The 24,693-nt window shown below is 36.0% G+C and overlaps 1 protein-coding gene across 1 annotated transcript in view; it reads right to left on the bottom strand.

The window, feature by feature from the left end:
* Positions 1-240: 240 nt before the first annotated feature.
* Positions 241-24,693, bottom strand: part of LOC114687274 (cytochrome P450 3A13-like) — a 34,925-nt gene continuing 10,472 nt past the window's right edge. The window contains exons 4-13 of the mRNA XM_028861964.2: positions 23,518-23,617; positions 16,467-16,580; positions 16,092-16,180; positions 15,324-15,472; positions 11,418-11,545; positions 10,109-10,175; positions 7,449-7,609; positions 5,113-5,339; positions 3,273-3,435; positions 241-336 (exon numbers count right to left, since the gene is read on the bottom strand). Coding sequence (XP_028717797.1) covers positions 241-336; positions 3,273-3,435; positions 5,113-5,339; positions 7,449-7,609; positions 10,109-10,175; positions 11,418-11,545; positions 15,324-15,472; positions 16,092-16,180; positions 16,467-16,580; positions 23,518-23,617 — 1,294 coding nt within the window. The remainder of the gene's footprint in view (positions 337-3,272; positions 3,436-5,112; positions 5,340-7,448; positions 7,610-10,108; positions 10,176-11,417; positions 11,546-15,323; positions 15,473-16,091; positions 16,181-16,466; positions 16,581-23,517; positions 23,618-24,693) is intronic.

Below are 24,693 nucleotides of genomic sequence, written 5' to 3'. Positions count from 1 at the left end.
AGAATTGAAATGAAACATTGTTCTATTTTGGGGGAAATGGCAAATTTTGATATGAGAAAATATAAAGATTGCTAAACAATCATTTTCCTTCCATAAAAATTGAGACAATGAGAAATAATTGAAGATTGTGTCATGAAATGTGGTAGATAAAACTCATATCCATCTAGGTTTCTTCAGGAATTAATTAAAATCCAGGTATTTAAAATGCACTCTTTGTAGAAAACAGAACTTGAGATAAAATCAACATTCAGATATGACTCCATTTCTTGATATAATCTTCAGGACAAGAGGATTTTCTGGAGTATGAATCATTCTCTTACCTAATTTCAAGGAAACCTATAATAGTTGAATAAAGAGACTGGTAAGTTAAATGAATCATCAATTTCACAGAAGGCTGACAGGCCCAATATATTAAGAACAATAGTAGCTTTTTCATTTGTTGTCACAGGGCTGTGACCCTAGCATTCAGAAGTAAAAGGGAGAAGGAATACATGAATACAGCATGCTTAGCTACATAGCATGTTTTGTACCATCTTGAACAATATGAAATGCTTTCCAGAAATAAATAAATCTACATTTATATATAAAACTTCTAACACTATGGTATTTTGAAAGAAAATGTTCCCCCCAAATGGTGACACTATTAGGAGGTGTGGTCTTTTGGAGTAGGTGTGGTCTTGTAGAAAGTATGCCACTATGGAATTAGACCTTGTGTTCTCATATACTCAACACACACCCAGTGTCTCAGGCCAGTTCCTGTTGCCTTTAAATCAAGATAAAGAATTCCCTTGCACCATGTCTGCCTGCAGGCCACTGTGATCCCTGTCATGATGATGATGGACTAAACCACAGAAAAGGTAAGTTGTCACCTAACTAAAAATGTTTTCCTTTATAGGAGTTACCATGGTCATGGTGTCTCTTCATAACAAAGAAACCCCAACTAAGACAAACACCCAATGTCTTCTATTGCTTCTATGGAATATGAAAACATAGAAATGTTCAATCTATTGATACTTCAACAAATATATTAAGCACTGAATCTGTAAAAGGTCTGAGATAAAATTGTGATGTTGTCTTCCTTATTGTTCTAAAGTTTAACTGAAAATTAAAAGTTTGAACTTTGTAAAGCACATTTTTGGACAGATACTATTTTAAAAGGTTATATTAAGTTAATTTTCATTTAGTAAAACTGGAAAGAAAACCACATGTAGGTTTGGTACATTGTAAATACTATTGTCATACTCTGACTTTGGAACAATGCATTTACTTTCCAAACTGATAGATGTGGGTTCATGATAGATGGAGTGACTTTGGGTACCAGTATGGCATTAATCCAGAAAGAATAGGGCAGGTATACATATATACTTACAAAGATGTGAAAGTATGCACAAGATGTATGACATGTGCACACTCAAGCTAAATGGTATGTGTCTGTGTGAAAAGAATTATAGTCCCACTCATGGCTGAGGAGCTTTGATGTTTGACATTTGCTGTGAAAGGTTGTCTGATGTCTTTATTAAGGCTGTTACATCTATTAAATCAACCAGATTCCAGGCCAGGTCACACACATAAGAGCAGTCATCTAACAGAAAGTAGACTTGATTGACTTAAAAATTTGAGAGGAAAAATGGAGAGAGATCACATTGAATGTGAGGTGAGATGGGTGGGAATGGATGTGGGATAAATTATGGTGATGGGGTGAATGTAATCAAAATGTATGGTATGAATTCACCAAGAATTAATAACAAAGTATAAAAGCATACATAAAGAAATGCATCTATTAAAAATTTTGACTGTTTTTAATATTTAGAATAGTTTAAAATGTTTAATGTATTTATTGAAAGATTTAATATACAAACGTCCTCCAATGTACCATTTTAATTTTTGGGAAGAATACAATTAGGTGATTTAAAAAGTAGGGGATGTTTTAATAAATAAAGAGAAAATAACAGCAGGAAGTACATGTGGGTAGTTCATGGGTTTGAGGGTTAGGGGGCAGTGGCAGTATGAAGATACCATATCTAGAAGACAGGAGTAAAGTGCACTGAGAAAATCTAGTGAAGGTTCTTGGCTTGGAGGGAACTTGATTGATATGAACTTGAAGGATAAAATAAAATGATGAATAAAGAGCGGAAGAAACACATCCATTTATAAGGATATAAGTGGAGGCCTGCTGGTCTAGAACTGAGTTACTAAAGTGTGCAGACACATATGAAAAATGACCAAACAAAGAAGTCCTTCATATCCATGAATAATTATTTAGTTCAGTGATTTTTGTCTGCGGCTATAAATGGCAACCACTGTGGAATGTTTAAAGACTCTCTGGTGAGTAAAGGATTTTTGACATTGTGAGATGACACAGGGATCCTAAGATGACCATGATACCTCTTGGAGACAAAGCATGTACATATACATAGTTAAACTAAAACACACTTTACAAATCTGTTCCATGATTTTAGGAGCCAGAGGGTTTGAAGCTACCAACAAGTTCCACAGAATCAACTACACAGAGCACATAGGAGCTCTGAGACTGAAGCAGCAATCATGGAGTCTGCATGGGTCTGTGCAGGGCCTATTACATACATGCTGTGGTTGTTTAGATTGGAGTAGGACTCCTAATAGTGGGAGTAGGGTTGTCCTGACTCTTTTGCCTACTCATAGGACCCTTTTCCTCCTAATGAGTTGTCTCATCCAGCCTAGATATGAGCTTTTATGCCTAGTCTCATGTCATCTTGTTATGCAGTGTTTGGTTGATGCCCCAGGGAGGCCTGCTCTTTTCTGCTGGGAAATGGAAGAGCAGTGGATATGGGAGGTGGAAATGGGGCACTGGGAGGATCAGAGGAAGGATAGAGGAGGCTGTGTCAGGATGTATTTTAGGAGAGAGGAGCAAATAATAAGCATATAATATTTTCCATATATGTTACATACAAGCATGAAAATGCTTTTTAAAGACTATTATTTTTAAAATGCATATGTTCTTGAACAAGAAATATACTCAATTCAATGATATTATATATAATCATAAAAAGAATATCTTCACTGAATCTACATGATCTTAACATTTACACTTAGACACAGGCTAATTTTTCCAAAACTCAAGGGCTCAAGGGCTCAATCATGGCTTTATATAGATCTTTTGACAGAGAAAACATTAATTGATAATCAATCAATATATTCCATGTATATGTTATATATATACATATATACAAGTTTATGGAAATGCCTATGAATAAAAAATAAAAACATGTCAAATAGTGTATGTTCTGCCTCACCTCTGTTTCTTCATAAGGACTCAGGGAAAAGTTCTGCAGGATTTTGATAATAGCAAGCTTCATGTTAATGAGAGCAAACCTCATGCCAATGCAGTTTCTAGGACCATGTCCAAAAGGCAGGTATGTATAAGGATTTATTCTATCTTTATTCTCCTTGCTGAACCTGGTGTCACAATTGAACAAGAATACAAATAATGAAACATGAAGTGCACAAGAGTGACATGTTTACAGTTTTCAACTACAGTCCTCAGCCAGAATCACACAGGGCACATCAGTGTGTTCACTATTGCAATTGGGTGAGTTAATTCATTATGAGATTTGGGAGTTAAAGTTCTTTCTACAACTTTACAGTAAAGGAGCTCCCGAAGTAAATAAGATGATGTGTGGTTAATGCTCATTAAAATTAAATGTGTCTTTAAAGTTTAAAATATTAAGAATGTCATGTGTTCCCAGTGTGTGAACATCACAAAGTAAAAGTGATGGACAAGTTAAAAATTGCCCTGACACTTGAGTTATGCATTGGCTCATTGGGGAAGGAGGAGATGTATGTTACAAATGAAATGTTTGATTCCATTCTCTCTTCAACATCCTCTTGTTTCTTCCTGTCCTTTTTTCATTCTAATCATCCTAATATATTTCAGATTCTTCCTGCTCTTCCTCTCCAGCCTCGCATGTCCCTCATTAATCCCTTTTCACAAAATCTTTGACTGTCTCTCCCTCCTCCAAGAGTTATCAACTAAAGTGGTTTGCAAGGACACATGCTGCTTCTCTACTCTGTTATCACTGAATTTTGTCTCCATCTCCTTCATTATGGGAAAAAAAACTATAAAAGTATAGACCTATGTCCGATTAAAATTTGATTTCTCAAATAATTATTTAAATAAAAATGCTGATTCTGGAAATGTTCTAGAAGACTAATAACCATCTATTCTCTGAGAGTTATTAAGTATTAGGGAAGTTTGAGAAATAATTTTAAGCTATTTTATAGAACAGCATTAGAGACCAGTGAAAATTGTACTGGTACATATGTGCAAGGTGAACTTGATAGAATCCTGTTGAGAAAGATTTTACACACACACACACACACACACACACACACACACACACACACAAAAGCAAGTGTCATAAGATACCATTTATAGGTTATAGAAAGTAATCAGCAATTATAAAAATAGGAGAAAACTGATGTTTCTCTAATTTCTAAATACTTACATATGCTTTGAAATTTGTCCATGATGTCATAACATTAATGAAATTTTCATTAATGTTTTGTGGTACTTTGAATGAAAATGGCCCCATAGGTTAGTAGGGAAAGGCACTTTGGAGAGGTATGGCCTTTTGTGGTAAGTTGTCACTGGTGGTGGGATTTGAGGTCTCAGGATCTCAAGCCAAGCCTAGTATCTCAATCTTCTCTCCCTGCTGCCTGCTGATCTGGATGTAGAACTCTCAGCTACTTTCCCAGCCACATGTCTGTCTGCATGCTGCTATGCTCCCCCCCATGACGATAATGGACTAAACCTCTGAACTGTAAGCCATCCCGAAAGAAATGTTTTCCTTCATAAGAGTTGCCATGGTGAAAGTATCTCTTCACAACATTAAAAACCATGACTAAGACATGTCTAAGTCTCTAAAACACAATTACAAAATATAGGACTGTCATTTTTTTGGTCAATAAAATGTCTGTAGTTTTTACAATAATTATCAAATTGTACTACATATATTCTAAGATTAAATATACATGCAATAATATAAATTTATTTATCTGATTACAGTAAAGACATCTTAACATAAATAAAGAAGTCTGGTTCTGTGTATGTTGCCCTTCTCAGTGTCCTTATACCTTTCAGGAAAGAACTCCTCAGGATCTGGCCAGTATCTTGGATCTCGGTGAAGAACATAGATAGGTATGACCACCTGTGTCCCTTTGGGAATGAACACATCATTGATTTCAGCATCTTTTTTACTGAGCCTGATAACCCTGTTGGCAGCTGGATATAATCTCATAGTTTCATTCACCACCATGTCCAGGTATTCCATCTCTACCAGGGCTTCATAAGTGGCAGGTGCCTGGGAAAAATAAAAAAAAAAAAAGACTTTGCTTGTTTGAGATTTAAAACTAACTTTCATATCAATCTATACAGTACTACTAAGATTTTAGAAATTCCATATTCAACCCAGATTAATGAGTGGATTTACCATTGATAAGTGCTATTGAACACAGTCCTATGTGTTGACATACTAAAATCCACTGAATTACATGATGAAGTGAATATGGAAGAATATTCACATAAGCTTACATTTAGGTCCCAAATCTTCAGTTTTCCTTTGTACTGTTTTCATTTTCATTAATAACGAATGGCATATCTTGTCAATCTCATTTAACATAAATTAGCTGTTGAGGGTGTCAAAACTTAATATAAGCAGGCCAAAAGTCCTAACCGAAAATATATAATATGGGGAGCATTAAATTCCTTTTTAAAATTCCATATCAATCCTTTCAGAGACAACTGACAGTTTTAAATCCTATGACTAAATGTAATAACACTATAGATGTTCAATTTGAAGATCAATGTCATATTCAACAGGAATAGTATATAAAATTATAGTGACTAACTTCAATAGGATCTTTTCCCTTTGAAACTCATTATGGTAAAATAGCCTAAAAACTGATACCAATTGAGCAAACAATTTCTATTGTAGTGAGAGGCCCATTCAGCTCCATGCTCAGTTTCTAAAAGAATCTTTCCCTTGTTACTTCATATGTCGTTCTTATAAATCTTTAACTTTCATCATCCCACATGCTAGAGTCACCTGGGAAAGAGGTCTAAATTGAAAGATAAGGGATTGCTAGATTAGATTGTTTTGTGAATATATCTAGGAAAGTTGTTTTCCTTACTATTTATTGATGTAGTATGTTCCAGCAATTTGCAGGTAGTATTGTTTCCTGACTGGATAGCCACGAGCTGCATGAGAACATCTAGATAATAATAGGTCAGTGAGGGTCAGAGAGCAGCCAGCATCCTCCATAGCCCCTACTGTGCTTCTTTGACTATAAGTACCTTGGTCAGAAGAAGTGCTGTATAGAGTGACAGGCAGTCCTGCCTACAAGTTCCTGTCTTTAGTTCCTGCATTGACTGTCCTCTGTGACAGTCTGTCATGTGAAAATGTAAGCTAAAGTAAATGATTTCCTACCCATTTTGTTTTGGATCATGACATTTGTCACAGTGACAGGATGAAATAAGAAGAAGGGTGTGTATGAGGTCTGAAGATGCTTTGTATGTACCTCATTGACAACCCAGCCAGTCCCAGATTTCTGGTACCTCACACCGCATTGCATCCAGTTTTGGGCATACATAAGAAGATAGCATATGTGATGAATGGCCGTCACATTGTGCAACACTAAAGCTAGTATAATGTAGAAGTGAACATTTTAAGTTGGAAGCTGCCATGATATGCTTTGTTTGAGTCTAATTATGTGATTAGAGAGAGGAGCAATAAAAAAGATAACTGAATTAGCCTGCCTAACCAAGATATGCAAGGCTCCATTGACAACAATCATGCCAAAGCATTTTTAGTAATAATACAGCTGTTGGGCTGGAGAGAAGGCTCAGCCATTAAAGGCTAGGCTCACAACCAAAAATATAAGAGTAATAATACAGCTGTCGGGTCCATTGTTTAAGTTCTAGGGGGATGCCTCAGTGGTTACCAGGACTTTTTTGCTCTTGCAGAGGACCCAGGGTCAGTTTCCAGTACCCACATGGTAAGCACATTTCCTGGAAATCTAGATTTAGAGAATCAGAGATCCTCTTCTGGCTTCCTCATGTTTCAGATATGCACATGGTACAGAGATATACTTTCAGGCAAACCACCCATTTAAGTTTAAAGAAGACACTTGACTGACACTTGCTTATCCTTAAAAATCTAAAGAGATTTTATGCATGTTTTTGGACTGTGTCATTGTAGTTAGAGATAGTGTTTATGACAGGTTCAGGACAGAATTACAGAGATTAGTTTTTCTCTACACATAATTTTTGCTTTGTCTTAGATCTTTCAGTGACTATTGCTCAAAAAAATAATTCTTACTGTATTTACTATAATTCAAAAAGCAAGTGTGGAAGTAGTGTTTCTTGCTGAGGTTTGACATTTTCCCTATGGCTCCCAGCACCATCTACTCACCTTATTGGGCAGGACTGCATCAATCTCATGCTGGAGTTTCTTCTGAACATTGGGGTGAATTGCCAGTAAATATGCAATAAATGTAAGAGTGGTGCTTGTTGCCTCATAGCCAGCAAAAATAAATGTGATTGATTGGGCCAGGATCTCCAGATCTGAAAGAGCTAAAATGAGATAAGACATTTCATGTCAATGATCAAGGCTGGTGCCTACCCAGAGCCTTCATCTGCTTTATTCTACCATCTTTGGTGCAGCATTTTATCTACAATGCTGTACTGCATTGTAGATAAAGGTACTGCACTTTATCTACAATGGTGTACTGCAGCAGATATGCAAGGGCAATGGTGGCACAATACATGTTGGAGTAACCAACCAATAACTGATTTGACCTAGGATCTACTCTATGAAAAGCAACCAAGACTTGGTGCTGCTTAGATGATCTACAACCTAAGACTAGATATCCCAGGGGCCAAGGGCAAAACCAAATAATACTAATATAAAAAAAGAAATGTAGAGATCAAATGACTCCTAGTGGTATTCTGCTATAATTGTAGAGAAGTGCCTTGCTCAGCCATCACCAGAGAAGCTTCCTCCTGCAGCATAAGGGAACAAATGTTCAGAGCCACAACCAGATGTTAGGCAAAGAGTGAGAGCCTTTGGAACATTCAATCCTAAATGGGTTGTCTCCACCAAATTCTTCTCCTCAGAGCCCAGGGAATCCCACAGAAGAGTTGTCAATAAGAATGTAATAGCCCATGGACTTGATAATACCGACAATACCAAGAATACAGGGTCTACCAAATCAACAAGATGAAATATCATATGAACTCACAGAGACTGAGGAAGCATGCATAAGTCCTGCACAGGTTTCTAGAAGGTCCTCTGTGTATATATTATGACTTCTGGTTCACTGTATTTATGAGATCTCAGAGTGTGCAAATGAGTGGTGTCTCTGATTCTTGTATCTTCCCTTGGACTTTTATCTTCTGTTAATTTGTCTACTCTAATTTTGATACATTAGTTTTTTTATGTTAATGCATTTTATTTTGTTCATTTAAAAAATGAATGAATAAATAAAAACCTATCTGCTGGGATAAAGGTTAACAACTGAACTGTCCTTTATATGTGTTGGGAGACAAGCATTAGTTTTTTTCCAAGTGGTGTGGCACAGGGAATATCAACCACTCCAGAACAGGCCTCATGTTCAGGACTAGTTGCCCATCATATTAATGAACTCCACTGTGTGTGTGTGTGTGTGTGTGTGTGTGTGTGTGTGTGTGTGTGGTGTGTATGTGTGTGTGGTGTGTGTGTGTGTGTGTGTGTGTGTGGTGTGTGTGTGTGGTGTGTGTGTGTGTGTGTGTGTGTGTGTGTACTTTTATTTTGTTTCAATTTGGTGTTTGTTTTTTGGGGGGGAGTATTTTTTTATTTTATTTCCTTGGTTTTGGGTAATTTTTCCTTTTGTATTACACTTTCTTATCTTTGTATTGGGCTTTTGTTTGTGTTTGGGACTTGAAGTTCACTGGGTGGAGTATTCAGGAGGCCTTTGGGGAAGAGAAAAATATGAACAAAATATATTTAAATTCAAAAATTGTTTAATAAAAGAAAATAACCAAAAAATTGGGCATTGACTTCAAATGTGGTATTAACAATGGAATTCATTTATTAAAATTTTCATTCCATACATTGTAGTACCAATGTATGGAAAGAAGCTTTACTGTGAAATATTAAGCCATTCATAGTGAGTAAAAGAATGCAGAAGAAATATATTATAAACACTATGATTTTTCGTCTTTAATGTACTATATTAATGTGAAAGGAAAAAGAAATCTCCACAATCCCTTAAGCTTGTGAACATATTTCCAATGAATAAATCACAGTGAAAGTTGCTATTTGGACACTGTGCCTCCTAATTGGGTGCTCTGGAAGAAGATTTGCAAGTAGAGGTTGATTCAGTGGCCCTACCTGAGGCTGAGAATCAGCATTTGATCAATGTAGGTATCCCTCACATTGCTGAAGACTCTTGAAGTGTAAAATCAATGCTCATTACAGAACTTTAGAGTTTAAAATTTTGAATCAGTATACAATTATTTCATTTCCTTCTTTCTCTCTTTCTTCCTACCCTTCCCATGCCACATCTCCACTCACTCTCAAATTTAGGGCCTCTTCTTTAACCATTTTTATTTCATATACAGATAAATAAGCATAAATACAACCTGCCGAGTCTATTCACTTTTGTCTACTTGTACTTGTTTCTGGGTTGACCATTTAGTATTGGATAAACAATCAGGGACTCATCCCTTTGGAAGTCTAATTATCTCTCCCTCCGTTATTCTGAACTACCATCTAAGGATGGGTTCTCATGAGATTTTCTCCATCTACGTTGGAAGGTCAGCTGTTGTTGTTGCAATTCAAGTCTTAGTTAGGCAGGCATGTTTATGATATTTCATGGGTGTAACTTCCCTATCTTAGATGGAAGTTTCAATAACCTTGACATTTTCTGTATATACTCCATGATTTTAGTAGGCTGCTTCATATAACATAGTCTGACTATGTCTTTTTGTAATTGAGCAGAAAGCTTTCTCTGCCTGAATGATCCCTTTACATTTCAAGAAGAACCCTTCCCCCTGTTCAGTCCCTTTAGACCCTAAATGATCCTTAGTTACGTTTATAGGACTCCATGTCTTTGGAATTCTGGGAGTTCATCATCAGCTGAAGAAAATCCATTCGATGCTGAAAGGAAACAGAAATTTCAAATGCAGAAAGTGGTTTGGCTGGTCAAAATAAGTATGAACCAAAGAAGTTAAACTCTCGTGAGGAAATGGTTTACATAAGAAGTCAGCTAATGTTGCCTGAATCACTAGTAACACAAAACACTGACCCATAGATTTGGGGGAACAAAAAGTTTATCATGAGCCCTGGTGGTGATGACACACACCTTTAATCCCATCACTTGGGAAGCAGTTGGATCTTTGAGTTTGAGTTCAGCCTGATCTATAAAATGAGTTCCAGGAAAGTCAGGGCTACTCAGAGAAAAACTGTGATGAAAAATTTGAAAAAAAAATAAGTCTAACAACATGTCTCATGGCTTTCTCTCATTCTAAGCATCTGTAGCTCCTGAGGACAGACTTGTGGATGGATAGTTGTGAGTTTCTTCTCCTTTCTCAGGCACTTGTTTAGAAATAAGTCCTACGCATCAATATAACGTTCCCTTGACATAATGTTTATGAATATTTCATATTCATCAACTGCTGTTTCTGGAAGTCATTGCTAGGTTTTGTGTGATTGTCAGTAGACCTGAGGGTTTCTATTGCTGTGAAGAGACACCAGACTATTGCAACTCTTATAAAGGAAAACATTTAACTCTGGTGGATTTCTTAAAGTTTAGAGATTTAGTCCATTATTGTCATGTCAGAAATAAAGCAGCATATAGGCAACATGGTACTAGAGTGGTAGCTGAGAGTTCTTACATCTTGACAGGCACCTTGAAGTGGTCTGAGACACTGGGCATGGCTTGAGCATATATGAAACCTCAAAGCCTGCCTCCACTGTGACACACTTCCTCCAACTAGGCAAATCTATTCCAAAAAAAGCCACAACTACTAATAGTGACCCTCCCTTTGTGAGGCATTTTCTCTCAAACAACCACACTTAACAAATGCTCTGAACCTCAGAATACTAGGAAGTAAGCAATGGCACCTCCTCAGACATAATACTGACTCCCTAACAGCCTTCTATTAGCATTTTTTCTGCCAACATTCTTATCTTTAGTCCAGCATATAACATCTATTAAGAAAAACTGTATTATGTAAGTGAAAATCTCAATGCTCAGAGATACTGCTAAAGTTCTAGGCATGATACAACTCAAATTGAAAAGACCAAATCCATTAACTATCCGAAGAGGGCTTTCTATAAGCAATGTTTATCTTTTGACATCATTGACTTAGAATTACAATAAGTTGTGTCATATTTTACCTCTTGGGTATTTTCAAGCTGATCTTTTTTGGTCTTTTCTATGAATTTTTTAAAAAATGATGTAGCATCACTTGGACAGAGGCAGATGTTTAGTTTGTTATATATTCTGGAAAGGAATGGAAAGAGTACTGTAGAGAAAGAAAAATAACATGATGAAAATGCAAATTGAAGCTTCTGACAGTTATTTTATTCACTGAAAAAAATTTTAATAATTTAAGTAAATATCAAAACAATATTAATAACTGAGGTAGAAATGAATATAGTTATAAAATATAGAAATTATATCACACCAAAAAATAGTTGAATTCTAAATAAAAGCATTTCCCTCCAGAAAGATTCAGTGTGGAATTTTATTATGATATATTTAACAGATAATACTTACCAGTTTTACATAGGCATTGCCAAAACTTAGAAAACTAGGGGAAAGTGTTGAATTGAGTCTGGAAGCTTCTACTGCCCTATTATTAAAATCAAAATAAACCTTGGGAAGGAAACCTGTGTAGAAATGTGACTTAAAGCTACCAAAGGGATTTTAAAAGCAAAACTCTTACCAACTGAAGGCAGAAACATGAAAAGAATTCTGTTCTATGCTACCCACTGAGTTACAACACAGAATAAAACCAAATCATACAAGCAAGCAGAGATGGAGAATTTTGAGAAAATTCAGGGAAAAGACAACATCCTTTCCTACTTAATGTTCTCAGAAAATTGGGAACAGCAGTGATTTCCCTAACTTTATGAGAATTGTCAATGGAAACTAAGGGCTAAAATAGAAATTGAGGGAGTTAGTCTTTTCCATCATGCTTGGAAAAAGGCAATAATAGGTTGTTCATGCTATCATTACTTCTACCCAGTGACTAGAACCAAAAAACAGGTGCATATATGTCATTCATGGTAGAACATTAATACACAAAACATGTATGAAAATAAATCGTAAACATGTGCTCTGGAGGCTGAGTCAGAGAAACACAAGTTTGAAAGCCGACTTGATTAGGAGACAGAATCTGTTTAAAAATTAAGAAAAATTGCAGTGTTGGTCATGAAAGTCATAGCCTTATATATAATAGCCAGGCATCATCCCTAGCCTCTGGCTTGAGGAAGCATCTTGATTGAATGCTGGGTAAGGCAAGAATTAAAATTTTTCACCCTGTATTGATCTACAGCAGGGATTAAAAATATTCCTCAACACTCTTGACAAAGTCATGTCCCTTTTCTTTGGTGTTCTCATAAATAATGCAAAAATCAAGGCCAATGATTAGCAAGAAAACATTATTTACAAAATTGGCAAGATACAAATAATCATGGTCCAACATCTGCACACTGACCCTTCTGCCCATATCACAATCATGGGGAATGGTCCAGAAAGAACTTGATGCTGAAACTCAATAAGAAGCTGGGGAGGACAATACAGAGGGTCTCCCAGTAATGAGATAACTGGGCATCTAGTTGTATTATTCAATAGCTAAACTCCATTGTCATTTCCCCCTACATCTATTCCTTATTTATAGAATAACCAAGGATAATATAGGAAGGCATCCCTGTTTCTAAATTTTCAAATCTTTTGTAATTTCATATTTTTGAAAATGTTTTCATACATTCTTTCTTCCATCTTAGTAACAAAGATATTCTTGGTTTAAAGGAACTCTGTTACTCAGTTTCTTGAAAGATTGGCCTGCTCTACATGATATGACTGCACAATCTATCCTCTCTTTTTTCTAGTTTATCTTTAACCCAAACTCCAAAATCTTCCTGCATCCCACATTTTTTTTACTCTACTATGATATTTTTGCTGCTCCAGTCTGTCCCACTTAGCAACATTCTATTAATAACTAGTACTACCATAACTTATTTTTCCCCTTTATTCATACATATACCCACAATAGCTAACATGTCAGAGTAGTGAAAATGGAGTCTACTTTTTCCCCTAAAATAGTTGGCACCAAAAGGATGACTAATGACTGTTTTTAAATCAACTGCTACTCTATTTTCATAGAGAGTTTGCTAACTGTTGATAATTATTGTTGCAAACACTGATCAACTACCAGAGAATCACTGGGAGAAGAGCTTGGAACCCTGAACATAAGCCTAACAGAAGAAAACAACACCTCAAACCTAGTACAGCCCAGGCTTTCCTGAAAACTGAAAAAACTCTCACTGTAGGGAGAAAGATGACAAAAATTTTTAAAAAAATAACAAACTTTTTTTTTTTAAAAAAAGTAACCATTGATGTAACCACAGATGGGCATTTCTTAGTTGTAAAGCATAAGTAACATGAAAAACTACATCAATTATCCTTCAATCACAGAATAACCACCCATAAAGGTAATGTACACAACACAGGATAAGAAATCAAAGTGACTCTAGGACCTAGCCACTGGCACATAACCAGTCCCCTGTAATTCCTACACATTGCTGCTCCAGTGCTAAACAGCAGGGAAGACTACTATTGGCAGGATCTCCCACCAAAACCCCCATCTGACCCTGCAATCTATAAGATACATGCCCTACCTCAAAAATATCCATCCCCCTGTGACCCCATTGGCTTCCTGAGACACAAAATCTGCCAGCTCTCATTGGACCAAGAAGTGAGTGACTCTTCTCCCACACAGAGCCCTGCCTCCAGAACCTAGGCCCCAGGACACAACCAGTCCCTGGGAACACCCTGCTCATTGCTGCCCAGGTGCTGGCCAGCAGGGAAGACTCCTGGGGACAGGCTCCCCCACTAAACTTCCCATTGAGCCCTGCAATCTACAAGTTTCATGCCCTACTCCAAACCTACCCACACCCCTGCAACCCCAGTGGCTTCCTGAGACACAGAATTCACCAGCTCTCATTGGACTGTTCAGAATTACATCTGCACAATAAAGTCTAATTGCATTACATAATGCAAAGATCAGTTTGACTGAAGGAAAAAAAAACATAGTCAATAGGCTAGAGAAAAAAACAATGCTGAGAAACCTGTTAATAATAGAGGGTAAAAACAATGCCACACAGTAGAAAATTAGTATCATGCCAGGAATCCATGCATGACTTTCAATAAGAAGTCTGAATATTAACAGCTTATATTCCTTTATCTAAGGACACATCCTTTAATCTCAGCACTCAACAGCCAAAGGCAGGCAGATCACTGTAAGATTCAGACAAGTCTTATCTATACAGCCAGTTCTAGACCAGCTAGGAATACATGGAACCCGTCTTTTAATAAATAAGTAAGTAATAATACAGAGACTAGCATATTTGCTTATCAATCATGTTTTTTCCTGACCCAAGAATTGTTACCAACCACCAAATATCAACACAGGAAACAAGCGTGCATCGTTATTCTAATATCAAACTAAAGGTAATCACAAGGATATAGAAGATTGCTTTATACCCTTTTAAAAAATCTATCCATCCACAAGGTTCTGCAACTCTAAATATGTATGCATCGATATGTGCACTCACTTTCATAAAAATGCTAATAGATATGTTACAGAATGAATTCTGCATGTAATAGTGAGTGACTTCTATACCCACTCTTAAAATAAATATATTATCCATAATAAAATAAACAGAGAAACATTGGAAGTGCATAATATTAATTTAACTTTGATTCAAGTTTTATTCCAGAGATGGAGGAATGATTCAATATATGTAAATGTATAAATATAAATCATGACATCAATGGCTCAAAGACAAAAATTACATAATCATCTCATACCTATCAAAATGTACAAAAGTATGTGGCAATGATGGATAACACCATGTGCTATGAAAATTCAAAGGGGAATAAAATAATTAGATCATAAAAAAGTGAATGCAAGATGGGGGAGATAATAATTGTGTATGGATATGCTATAGGGAACCTCTTTACATTGTATGGTAATTAAAATAAGATCTTAATGTAGTTGAAAATAGACTATATACCTGTAGAGAAAGTCAATGGATTGAAAAAGTCAAATAGAAAAAACTTTCTGGCGTTTTTCACAAAGGGATCCTGGGAGTTGTTGAGGGAATCCACCTTCACTCCAAATAAGGCACCAGTGATCACATCCATGCTGTAGGCCCCAAAGACTCTGAGGAGAGAAGCAGGTGAGTTAATGTGTTACTCACATAACAACCTCTGAGCTATATGACCATTGGTCTGCAGTATAAACAACAAAGCCTGAGTTTACTATTGTAGTGTCTTCACAAATCAACATGATTTTACTACCCAGAACATTTCCTGAATCTTCTCCCCTTCTGTTGGATGAAAAAGGTAGAAGAAATTTGTCTCTTGCTGATATTTTTCTAAGACACTTAGCATATCCTGAAGATTTAGATTGTTGAAAGTTACAGCTATAATACGCTTGTCAAATTAATGACCTCTTATGTGGCACATATATCATCCTCACACATTTCTTAATCCCCACATCTGCACCATTTCTAAATTTTCTTCTTTCATTCTAAACTACAAAACTTGTCTTCTAAAATATACAAGATGACAATAGGTAACCTAATTTTGTCTCAGGTACTCAAGGAAGAGACTCTCACAGGGAGAGGTTTTGGGAGGCATTCCTTACTGAGTGGTTCACAGCAGGATAACTTCATGACTCTCCTGTACTCTTGCTCCGGAATAATTTATCTATTTATCAGGCAAAGGGAGGTTCACAGATTGAACACAGAGTCCCCAGACAGTAATGCATCACTACTCACTCGTTCATGGTAACACTCTTGCCCTTCTCTACTTCCCGACTCATGTTTTTCACCATCACATCTCCATATTCTTGGATGATGTGGACCATCTAAGCACAAAACACAACACAGTCTCATGGTAAATGGCAACATCTGAGACCCCAAATAGCAAGTCTTTTGAATTTATAAAAAGATCATCACATTTTTAAAATGACTACACAAGACAAAATAACAACAAAACAAAACAAAAACCCAACACAACAGTGAAACAAAACAAAGACCAATCTTAGCAACGTAATGCTCAAAGGAACATCTCTTTAAAGAGTGTGATATTATTTCTACCACCCCTCTGATAAAATCTACTCCATTTACAATAAAAATTCTTCACAAACTTACCTCCTTCAGTTTTCCACTGCTAAAGACTGGTGTCAGCAATGATCGGATTCTTTTCCATTCTTCATTCTCAGAAGTTGTTATACTTTTTTTCATAAATCCAAGTGGACCAAAAAACTACAATACCAAGAAAAAATTTGCCCTGAATTAGATTGGTTATCTTAACAGTTACAAAACCTGCATAAAATAGACAACATTCTTTAACAGTTACTAACCCTCTTCTAGGTGGCAGGTTTCATACTAGTCCCTCAACAACAGTTTCTCAAACTAGGGCTTAAGCAATGGCTCCGTGGTCTACACCACTTGCTCCTTTTGCAGAGACTCTGGTTCAATTCTCAGCAGCTACATTAGGTGGTTCACAACTGTCAGTAACTCCAGTTCTGTGTGTCTGATACCCTCTTCTGCTCTCTGTGAGTACTTGCACACATGCAGTACACATGCATACATTCAGGCACACATATGTGATAAATAATATATGTAAAATGCTTCAAAGTTAAAGTACGGATACATATACCACCTGTGTGGGATAAAGTTGTTATATTACAATCTTCCTTTCGATGTGAATCCCTCTGTAGAAAAAAATGCCTTTTTTTGTGAAAAGACATGTAGAAAACTAAAAGTATTCTCCAAGTCAGTACAGAAAAGTTGGTTTTGTAGTTAGATTTCTATTGATGTGATAAAGACCATGGAAAAAAGCAACTTCTGATGTAGAAGGTTTATTAATATTACAACTCTCAGGCCATAGTCTGTCACTGAGAGAAGTCAAGGAAGGAACTCAAGGCAGGACTCTGAAGGCAGGAACTGAAGTAGAAGCTTTGGAGGAATGCCCGTTCTGTCTTTCTCACCATGGTTTCTTCAGCCTGCTTTCAAATACAACCCAGGACTACCTGCCCAGTGGTGGCACCAACCACAGTGAATTGAACACAGTCACTAACGAAGAAAATGCCCCACAGCCTTTCTACAAGTAAGCTGTTGGAGGCATTTCTCAACTGAGGTTTCTCTTCCTAACTATGCCTAGATTTGTTTCATGTTGGCAAAATGCAACCAGAACAATAGGTTACATATAGGAGGTCTCTATTAGCAAATTTTCCTTAGACCAGTTTTGCACTTACAAGTATCTTCAGGTTGAGCTATTTTGAAGAGAAGTAACATGAAACATTAATTATTAAATAGTCATAAATACCAAAGAAATGGGTACTATTAGGCAAAGCATTAACTGAATATCATGTAAATATCTCTTCTTGATTGTTTATCCTGAAATATAAGTAAAGGAGCACTATAATTCTCTTTCCTCCTTGGAAATTTTCTTCCACCATATGCTCCTGTATTTGACTCTAACTTGGAATATTTCAATAGTTCTTGATGATATAAATATATGTCAATAATGAAAGGAAACCTCATACATATGATAAAACTACATCAAACAAAACCTTCATCTAGCACCTCCCTTTGTAAGGAAACACTGATTTTCCCATTAAGAAAAGATTTTAAAAGACTAGTTCTCACGTTTTACTACATCCTAACCCGGTGTCTAGCAATTGCAATGAGAGGCAAAAGATAAACTAAAAGGCACTCAGATTTCATTGGAAGTGGAAATATTTCCATATAGATATGTTATTAACTACATGAAACAAATAAAGACTATGCACAAAAAATAAGGAAATTGAAAGTGACAGAATACCTATAATCACTCACACCCAAGGCCTAAGAAACATTGTGGAAGACATGGTTAAAAGAATCCTAGAGCCAGAGGAATGCCATGAAGATCTTGACTCTGGGCATGACATGGGTATGACTGACATGGACTCACAGTTGCTTTGGTTATCCCAACTAGACCTCTAGAAGATCAATACAGTTTTACAAATCCAGCACAGACAAGAAAGAAGCTCATGATGTCACTCACTATCTGTGGAGCTAATAATATTTGCAAGGTCAGTTTTCCACGTATATCTGGACCACATCTGCACTAAAAATGTGCAGTGTCTGCAGAGCCCAGTAGAAGGTATCAGATCCAATGGGACTGGACTTAGTATTGAGTTTCAGGTACCACATGGCTACTAGGAATTGAACCCTGGTCTTCTGTAATAGCAGTTAGGTTTCTTGAGGCCTGAGCCATCTCTCCATATGCAGGATTGTAAAACTGATAGAAGCATGTTATAGGCCAAAATGCAGAAACAACTGCTGTTGCTACAAAATGGAATGTGATGCTAACCTTATTGCCCTCTAGATTCTTATGTTTATATCCTCAGATTACTGCTGTCAGTGTTTGTCTTAGAAGTTTCATTTTACCATGACCACAGATTAATATAGCAATTTATAACTAGACAATGTAAAAAAAAAAGGTGACTTCAGAATGATCACTCCTAAATGTGACATCTAAATCACCCACATAAAGGTTCAGGGAAGATTGAAAAGGGGAGATGAGCAGAAGAAATATAAGGTCTGGCCTGCAGAAGAGGCTCACTAGTTAAGAACATATACTCTTCATGACAAGGACCTGAGTTCAGTTTCCAGAAACCCTGTCAGGTAGGGCAATTGCCTATGCATCTAGAACCAGGGAATCCAACACACTGTTATGGTTTCATGGGTACTTTACTCATATTCACAAACATATACACATATTTAAATAAACATATATAAAGTTTCTTATACATTCAAGAACAACAGGAAGGGTAGAGACATATAGAAAGTTCCCTTGTGTTTGAAATATCATTGCAGTTCCAGAATTGTGATTATTGGCCCAAGTCCATTCACAAGATAACACCCATCAACATTCCATCATGGAGAAGGGAAAAGTTCATGAGGTTCTGTCTCTCCCTTAGGATTTATAGGTAAGTAATGGCAACCAGAGAAGGGAGAACCATTTAGAGTGATAGGGTCTCTATGTTTCTGCAAGTAATTTTCCAATGGATGTTCTCTTGTAATCAACACTTAACAAATTCACTAGAGTCACCCATTTTTTAATGACATTAGAGCAGGAGGAAAATAATTTAGAAAAGGAAGAGAATAGTAAGAATTGGAAAGAGACAAGATTAGGTAATAAGAGGTGAATATAAGCAAAAAAATTATATATATATGGATAATATGTCCATATGTTATCATGTATTGCATTTATTGCAATAATATCATAATAAAAGTTATAATACACACATATATGAAATAATGAAGACATAAAATAAGAATTACTATCATTATTCATGTGCATATACGCACACACTGATGCACATGCACACACCTAATTTTAAAATTAAAAAGAATTAGCATAAAAATAAACAAACAAACAAATAAATAAATGGTTAAAATATTCAGCACAGTGATGCTGTGTGTTTAAGCTCAGCACACAGGATGGAGAGGCATTTAGATATCTGGGAGGTCAACATCATCCTGGAATACATATTGAGTTCCAATATTGCAGTGAAGATACTTTTGAGTCAGTGTTTGAAAACAAATCAGCATGCCTTCATTATACAAGATCTAGAGAGAGTAGGAATGAAAGAAACATACATCAAATAAAATATATAATAAACATCAAAATAATAAATGCTCTGAATTACAAACCCACAGCCAACATTATCCTCAATGGAGAAATATTCAAGCAATACCATTAAAATAAATTAAAATCAAGAGTGAGACGGACCTGTGCACTATCCCCACTCTTTTTCAATATAATCCTTAAAGCACTAGCTAGAGCAAAACAACAAGTGAAGGAAATTATGCAAAGAGAAAGTCAAATTATTTGCAGAATATATATACACATAAATTTATACATATATAAATATACATTCTACTAGAAAGCATGTTGAAATAAAGAACAATTTCAATAAAGAGGCAGTATACAAAATCAACTTACAAAAATCAGTAGCCTATATGTACACTAGCAGATTGAGAAGATCATGGTTGCATTTCCACTTACAATACCTTCAAAGAATGTAACAGACCTTGCAATGAACATACTCAAGGAGGAGAAAGAACTCTACACTTAAAGTCTTAAATCTCAGAAGAAAGAGATTGAGATACTACAAGACAGAAAGACATCCTTTGATTCTGTATTAGTAGAAATGGCATTGTGAAAATGATGATTCTACCAAAAGCAACTTATAGACTCAGGGCAACACTAAGAAAATCACAACAACATTATTCGCAGAACTAGAAAAAAATTCCTAAAATACACATGTAATCAAAAAAGATCCTGGATAGCCAGAGCAATCCTTAATAATAAGAACAGTGCAGAAATAATTATCATTCCAGATTTCAAAATATGTTCTACATCAGTATTAATGAACAATGTATCTTACTGGTGCAAAAACAGATATATAGATCAATGGAGGGAACAAAAGACTCAAACATGAGTACACATGTCTATAGCCACCTGATATTTGACAAAGATCCAAAAATACACACTGGAGAATAGACAGCATCTTCAACAAATGCGCTGTGAAAATAGGATGTCCACATGTAAAAGAATGAGTTAGACCCATATCAATCATCTTACTGAAAACTAACTAAAATAGATCAAAGACATCAGTGTACAATCTGAAATGCTAGATCTTCCAGGAGAAAACTGAAGCAGGACCCTGAAGAATACGGGTGTAGGAAAGGATTTCATGAATAGGACTCCATTTGTCTGGAAATTAAGGTCAACAATTGACAAATATTGCCTCATAAAATTAAAAAACTTTGTACAGCAGAGGAGGCAGTCACTTGAGTGAAGGCAAACTATACAAAGTGTGAATCTTTGCCAGCTATATATCTGATAATGGTTTAATATCAGAATCTATAAGTTACCCCCCAAAAAAAACCCCAAAGACTTAAGAATATAAATGACTCAATTTAAAAATGAGATATGAGAGATGGGCATAGTGTCTCATACCTTTAATAAGAGTACTCCAGAGGTAAAGTGAGGTGGATCTCTTTGATTATAAGAATAGCCTGGTCTACATAGTGAGTTCTAGGAAAACCAGGGCTATCCAGAGAGACTCTATCTCAAGGAAGGTAGGTAATAGAGTTTAAAAATTGTCAAAAGAAGACAAAAAAGCCTAAAAAATATCTACTGATTGTTCATTACCCATAGAAATTGGGTAAAATAAAATTAGAACAACTTTGAGATTTCATATTACCAATATCAGAATTGCTAAAATCAAGACAACCAACAACAACAAATGCTAATGAGGACGTAGGAAAACAGAATCATAATCTACTGTGTGATTGCAAACTGGTGAGATCTGAAAATCACTGTGATTAATATTTTAGTAAACCAAACATACATCTAACATATAACCCAGATTTACCACTTCTTAGCAATTATTCAAAAAAGACGACATCCTACTCCACAGACGATGCTCTGTTCACAATTACTAGGAAATGAAAACAACCTAAATATCCTTCAACTAATAGATAGTGAATAGATATTAAAAATGCAGTATATGTATATAATGATATAACATTTAACTGTAAAGAAAATTGAAACCATGCAGTAAACAAGTGAAACTAGAAAATATTAAATTGAGTGAGATAACTCAGACCCACAAAGACAAATACCCCATGTTATTTCACACCTTTGGTTCCCAGCCCTCCATATGTGTGAATACAATAGAGTGATCACGGAAAGGAGGAAACTAAAATGGGGCTGTGACAATGGGAAACACTAAGAGGGAAACAGGAGGACACAGATAATATGAAGGAGAAATGGGGAAAATGGGAGGGACTTTTAAGTGGAGAGGGAAGAAGGAGGAAAATACAGAAGGAGAGGAAGAGGGAATGATGAATAACACTATGGATGGTTGAATGACACAGGGATTCAATATTTTATATCATCTAAAGGGAGCTGGGGTGGGAATGGGGGGAGGATCCAGAGTAAGCATAAAATATTTGTATTTTAACAAAAAAAAATTAAAAGTACCATTCTAAGCTGTTTACACAAGGAGGTATATAAATGTGGATAAATTATCTTAGCTCTGTCAACATCAAACTGAGTTTGAATGCAAGCACTGACACTTACTAATAAAGCTTAAACACACTGCCACATAAAATAAATAATGAACTGCCTAGGAAAAACTGAAGGAGAAAGGAAAACACCAACTTGAACCTTATTTATGATTACTAAGCTTCCTTAGGGACTATGGGGTGACAAGAGTATAAGGAGACAGTAACAGCCAGTCTCTACCCTGAGACAGCAGAGCTGCTAAAATGAACTATTGACTTCTGCTTTGTGACCCTGCTTGTCCATTCCTCTGATGACCAAGGTCACATCTGCTCTTCCCCTTTGAGAAGTGACCACAATGAATACCCACTTAGACAGCATGTTTGTGTCTCTTCAACAATGGTTGTGAACCAATAAGAGAAGTTTTTTGCTTATCTCTGAGTGCTGACAATTTCTTATAATGAGAGGTTAACAACCCCCACCTTAACAAAACAACATGAAGACACATAGCATGCCTTTTACATTGTTTCAAAATTTGGTGAATATGTAAGAATTTCATAATAAAATGTTTGTTCATTTTGTGGTGCTGGGGAATGAACTCTGGATCAGGTTAATCTACCACTGGGCAACATCTCCAGCCTCTCTATAACAATGTTTTATTTGTTTTTGCTTTACAAGATAGGATTCCTCTGTATAGCCCTGGCTGTCCTGGAGCTTGATTTGTAGACCAGGTTGAGCTCAAACTCACAAAGATCCACTCACATGCTGTGATTAAAGGTGTGCAGCAACACAGCCTGACTGATTTTTTTGAAAGATGCAGGTGTTCCTACACCTGGAGTGGAACTTAGGCCCCCTGAGTGAAAACCAGGAATCCTAACTGCTAGACTATGTGAGATCATAAATTTTCAATGAATACTTACATTTTATTTTTTTATATTTGAAATTATAATGTAATTGTAACATTTCTCCCTTCCATACACTTCCATATATACCTTCCTTCTTTTTTCATATCCATGCCTTGTTGTATCAATAATTGTTGTTGAATACATGTATACATATTTATATACATATATATTTGTATCTATAACATGTTTGGTGTGTATAATCCTCACAATTTTAAAAAGGAATACCTACATGTCGATTTGTGAAGACAGAATAAAATTCTTTCACTAGCACATTCTTGATCATATCTGGTTCTGTGATAACTAGCACAGGGAGCAGCCCATCATATAGCCTGTATTGGAAAAACAAAGATGATTACATTTTGATCCTGATGTTACCTCTGGTTCTATAATACTTGCTTCTGTGAACTGAAACTTGGCCTTGTGTAAGATTAAAAAATGTTTATTCAATGCTACTCTACTGCCCCAATGGTAAATTATTAACAATTGACAAGGAGTAATGTTTCAAGGAACTTTTCTTTAAAGCCATAAGAATGCAGCATATCATGCCTATGGCAATGGGTCAATGGCCATGACAGCTCAGCAGACCTTGTGATTAGTACTGTGGTTTCTGATGATAGATAAAAAGAGATGAAGCAGAAACTCTTCCCACTTGTTTGTGGCACACAACATAGTGATGTCACTTCTTTCCAAGCTCTAGACAAATCCTAAATTACCTCAATCATCACAAAAAATAATTAATGAAACAAGCCTAGAAGTCAACAGCCTGGTGTAACACACCCAACACCTTTTCTTCAAAGTGAGTAGTATGTGTTGAGAGGAAATAACCATACACATTTTTATTAAATAGTCAATGCTTTGTATAAAATGTAACAAAAAGTAAAAAGTAAAAGAAAATTTTAAAAAGTGTGGAATTTCAGAACTCTAAAACGAGTAGTCAGGAAGCAGATAAGGAAGACAGTGATTTCTAGTCTAATGTGGACTCTTAGACACTTCCAGTCCAATGTTGGATATATTGAGACATGATCTCAACAAATAAACAATGGGGAAAGTCCTGGGATGCCTCAAACCAATAGAAAGAAGTACTGGCAGGTAAGGATTATTGAGAATGAGAGAAATGGTCTTCCCCAGGGAAGAGCACACAGACTGGTTTACCTGATTCCACATGGTCAGTTCTGAAAACTTGTACAAGTAACCCTATACATACTGAATAGGTCATAGTTATGAATAGAAATGCATTTATATATACGTATACTCATGTAACAACAATTAATGAAAACCAGAGCATGTATTTGAAGGAAGAAAGTGAAAGGAGAAAGGATGCAATTATATTATAACCTCAAACAAAAAGGAAGTAATAAAAATAAAAAACTATAGTTTATACACACATTAAATTAAACAAAAGTAA

The sequence above is a fragment of the Peromyscus leucopus genome, chromosome 23 (genome assembly GCF_004664715.2).
Source record: "Peromyscus leucopus breed LL Stock chromosome 23, UCI_PerLeu_2.1, whole genome shotgun sequence".
Taxonomy (NCBI): Eukaryota; Metazoa; Chordata; class Mammalia; order Rodentia; family Cricetidae; genus Peromyscus; species Peromyscus leucopus.
Note: the sequence above shows the minus strand (reverse complement) of the source record. Positions and strands in the feature narration are given on the sequence as shown.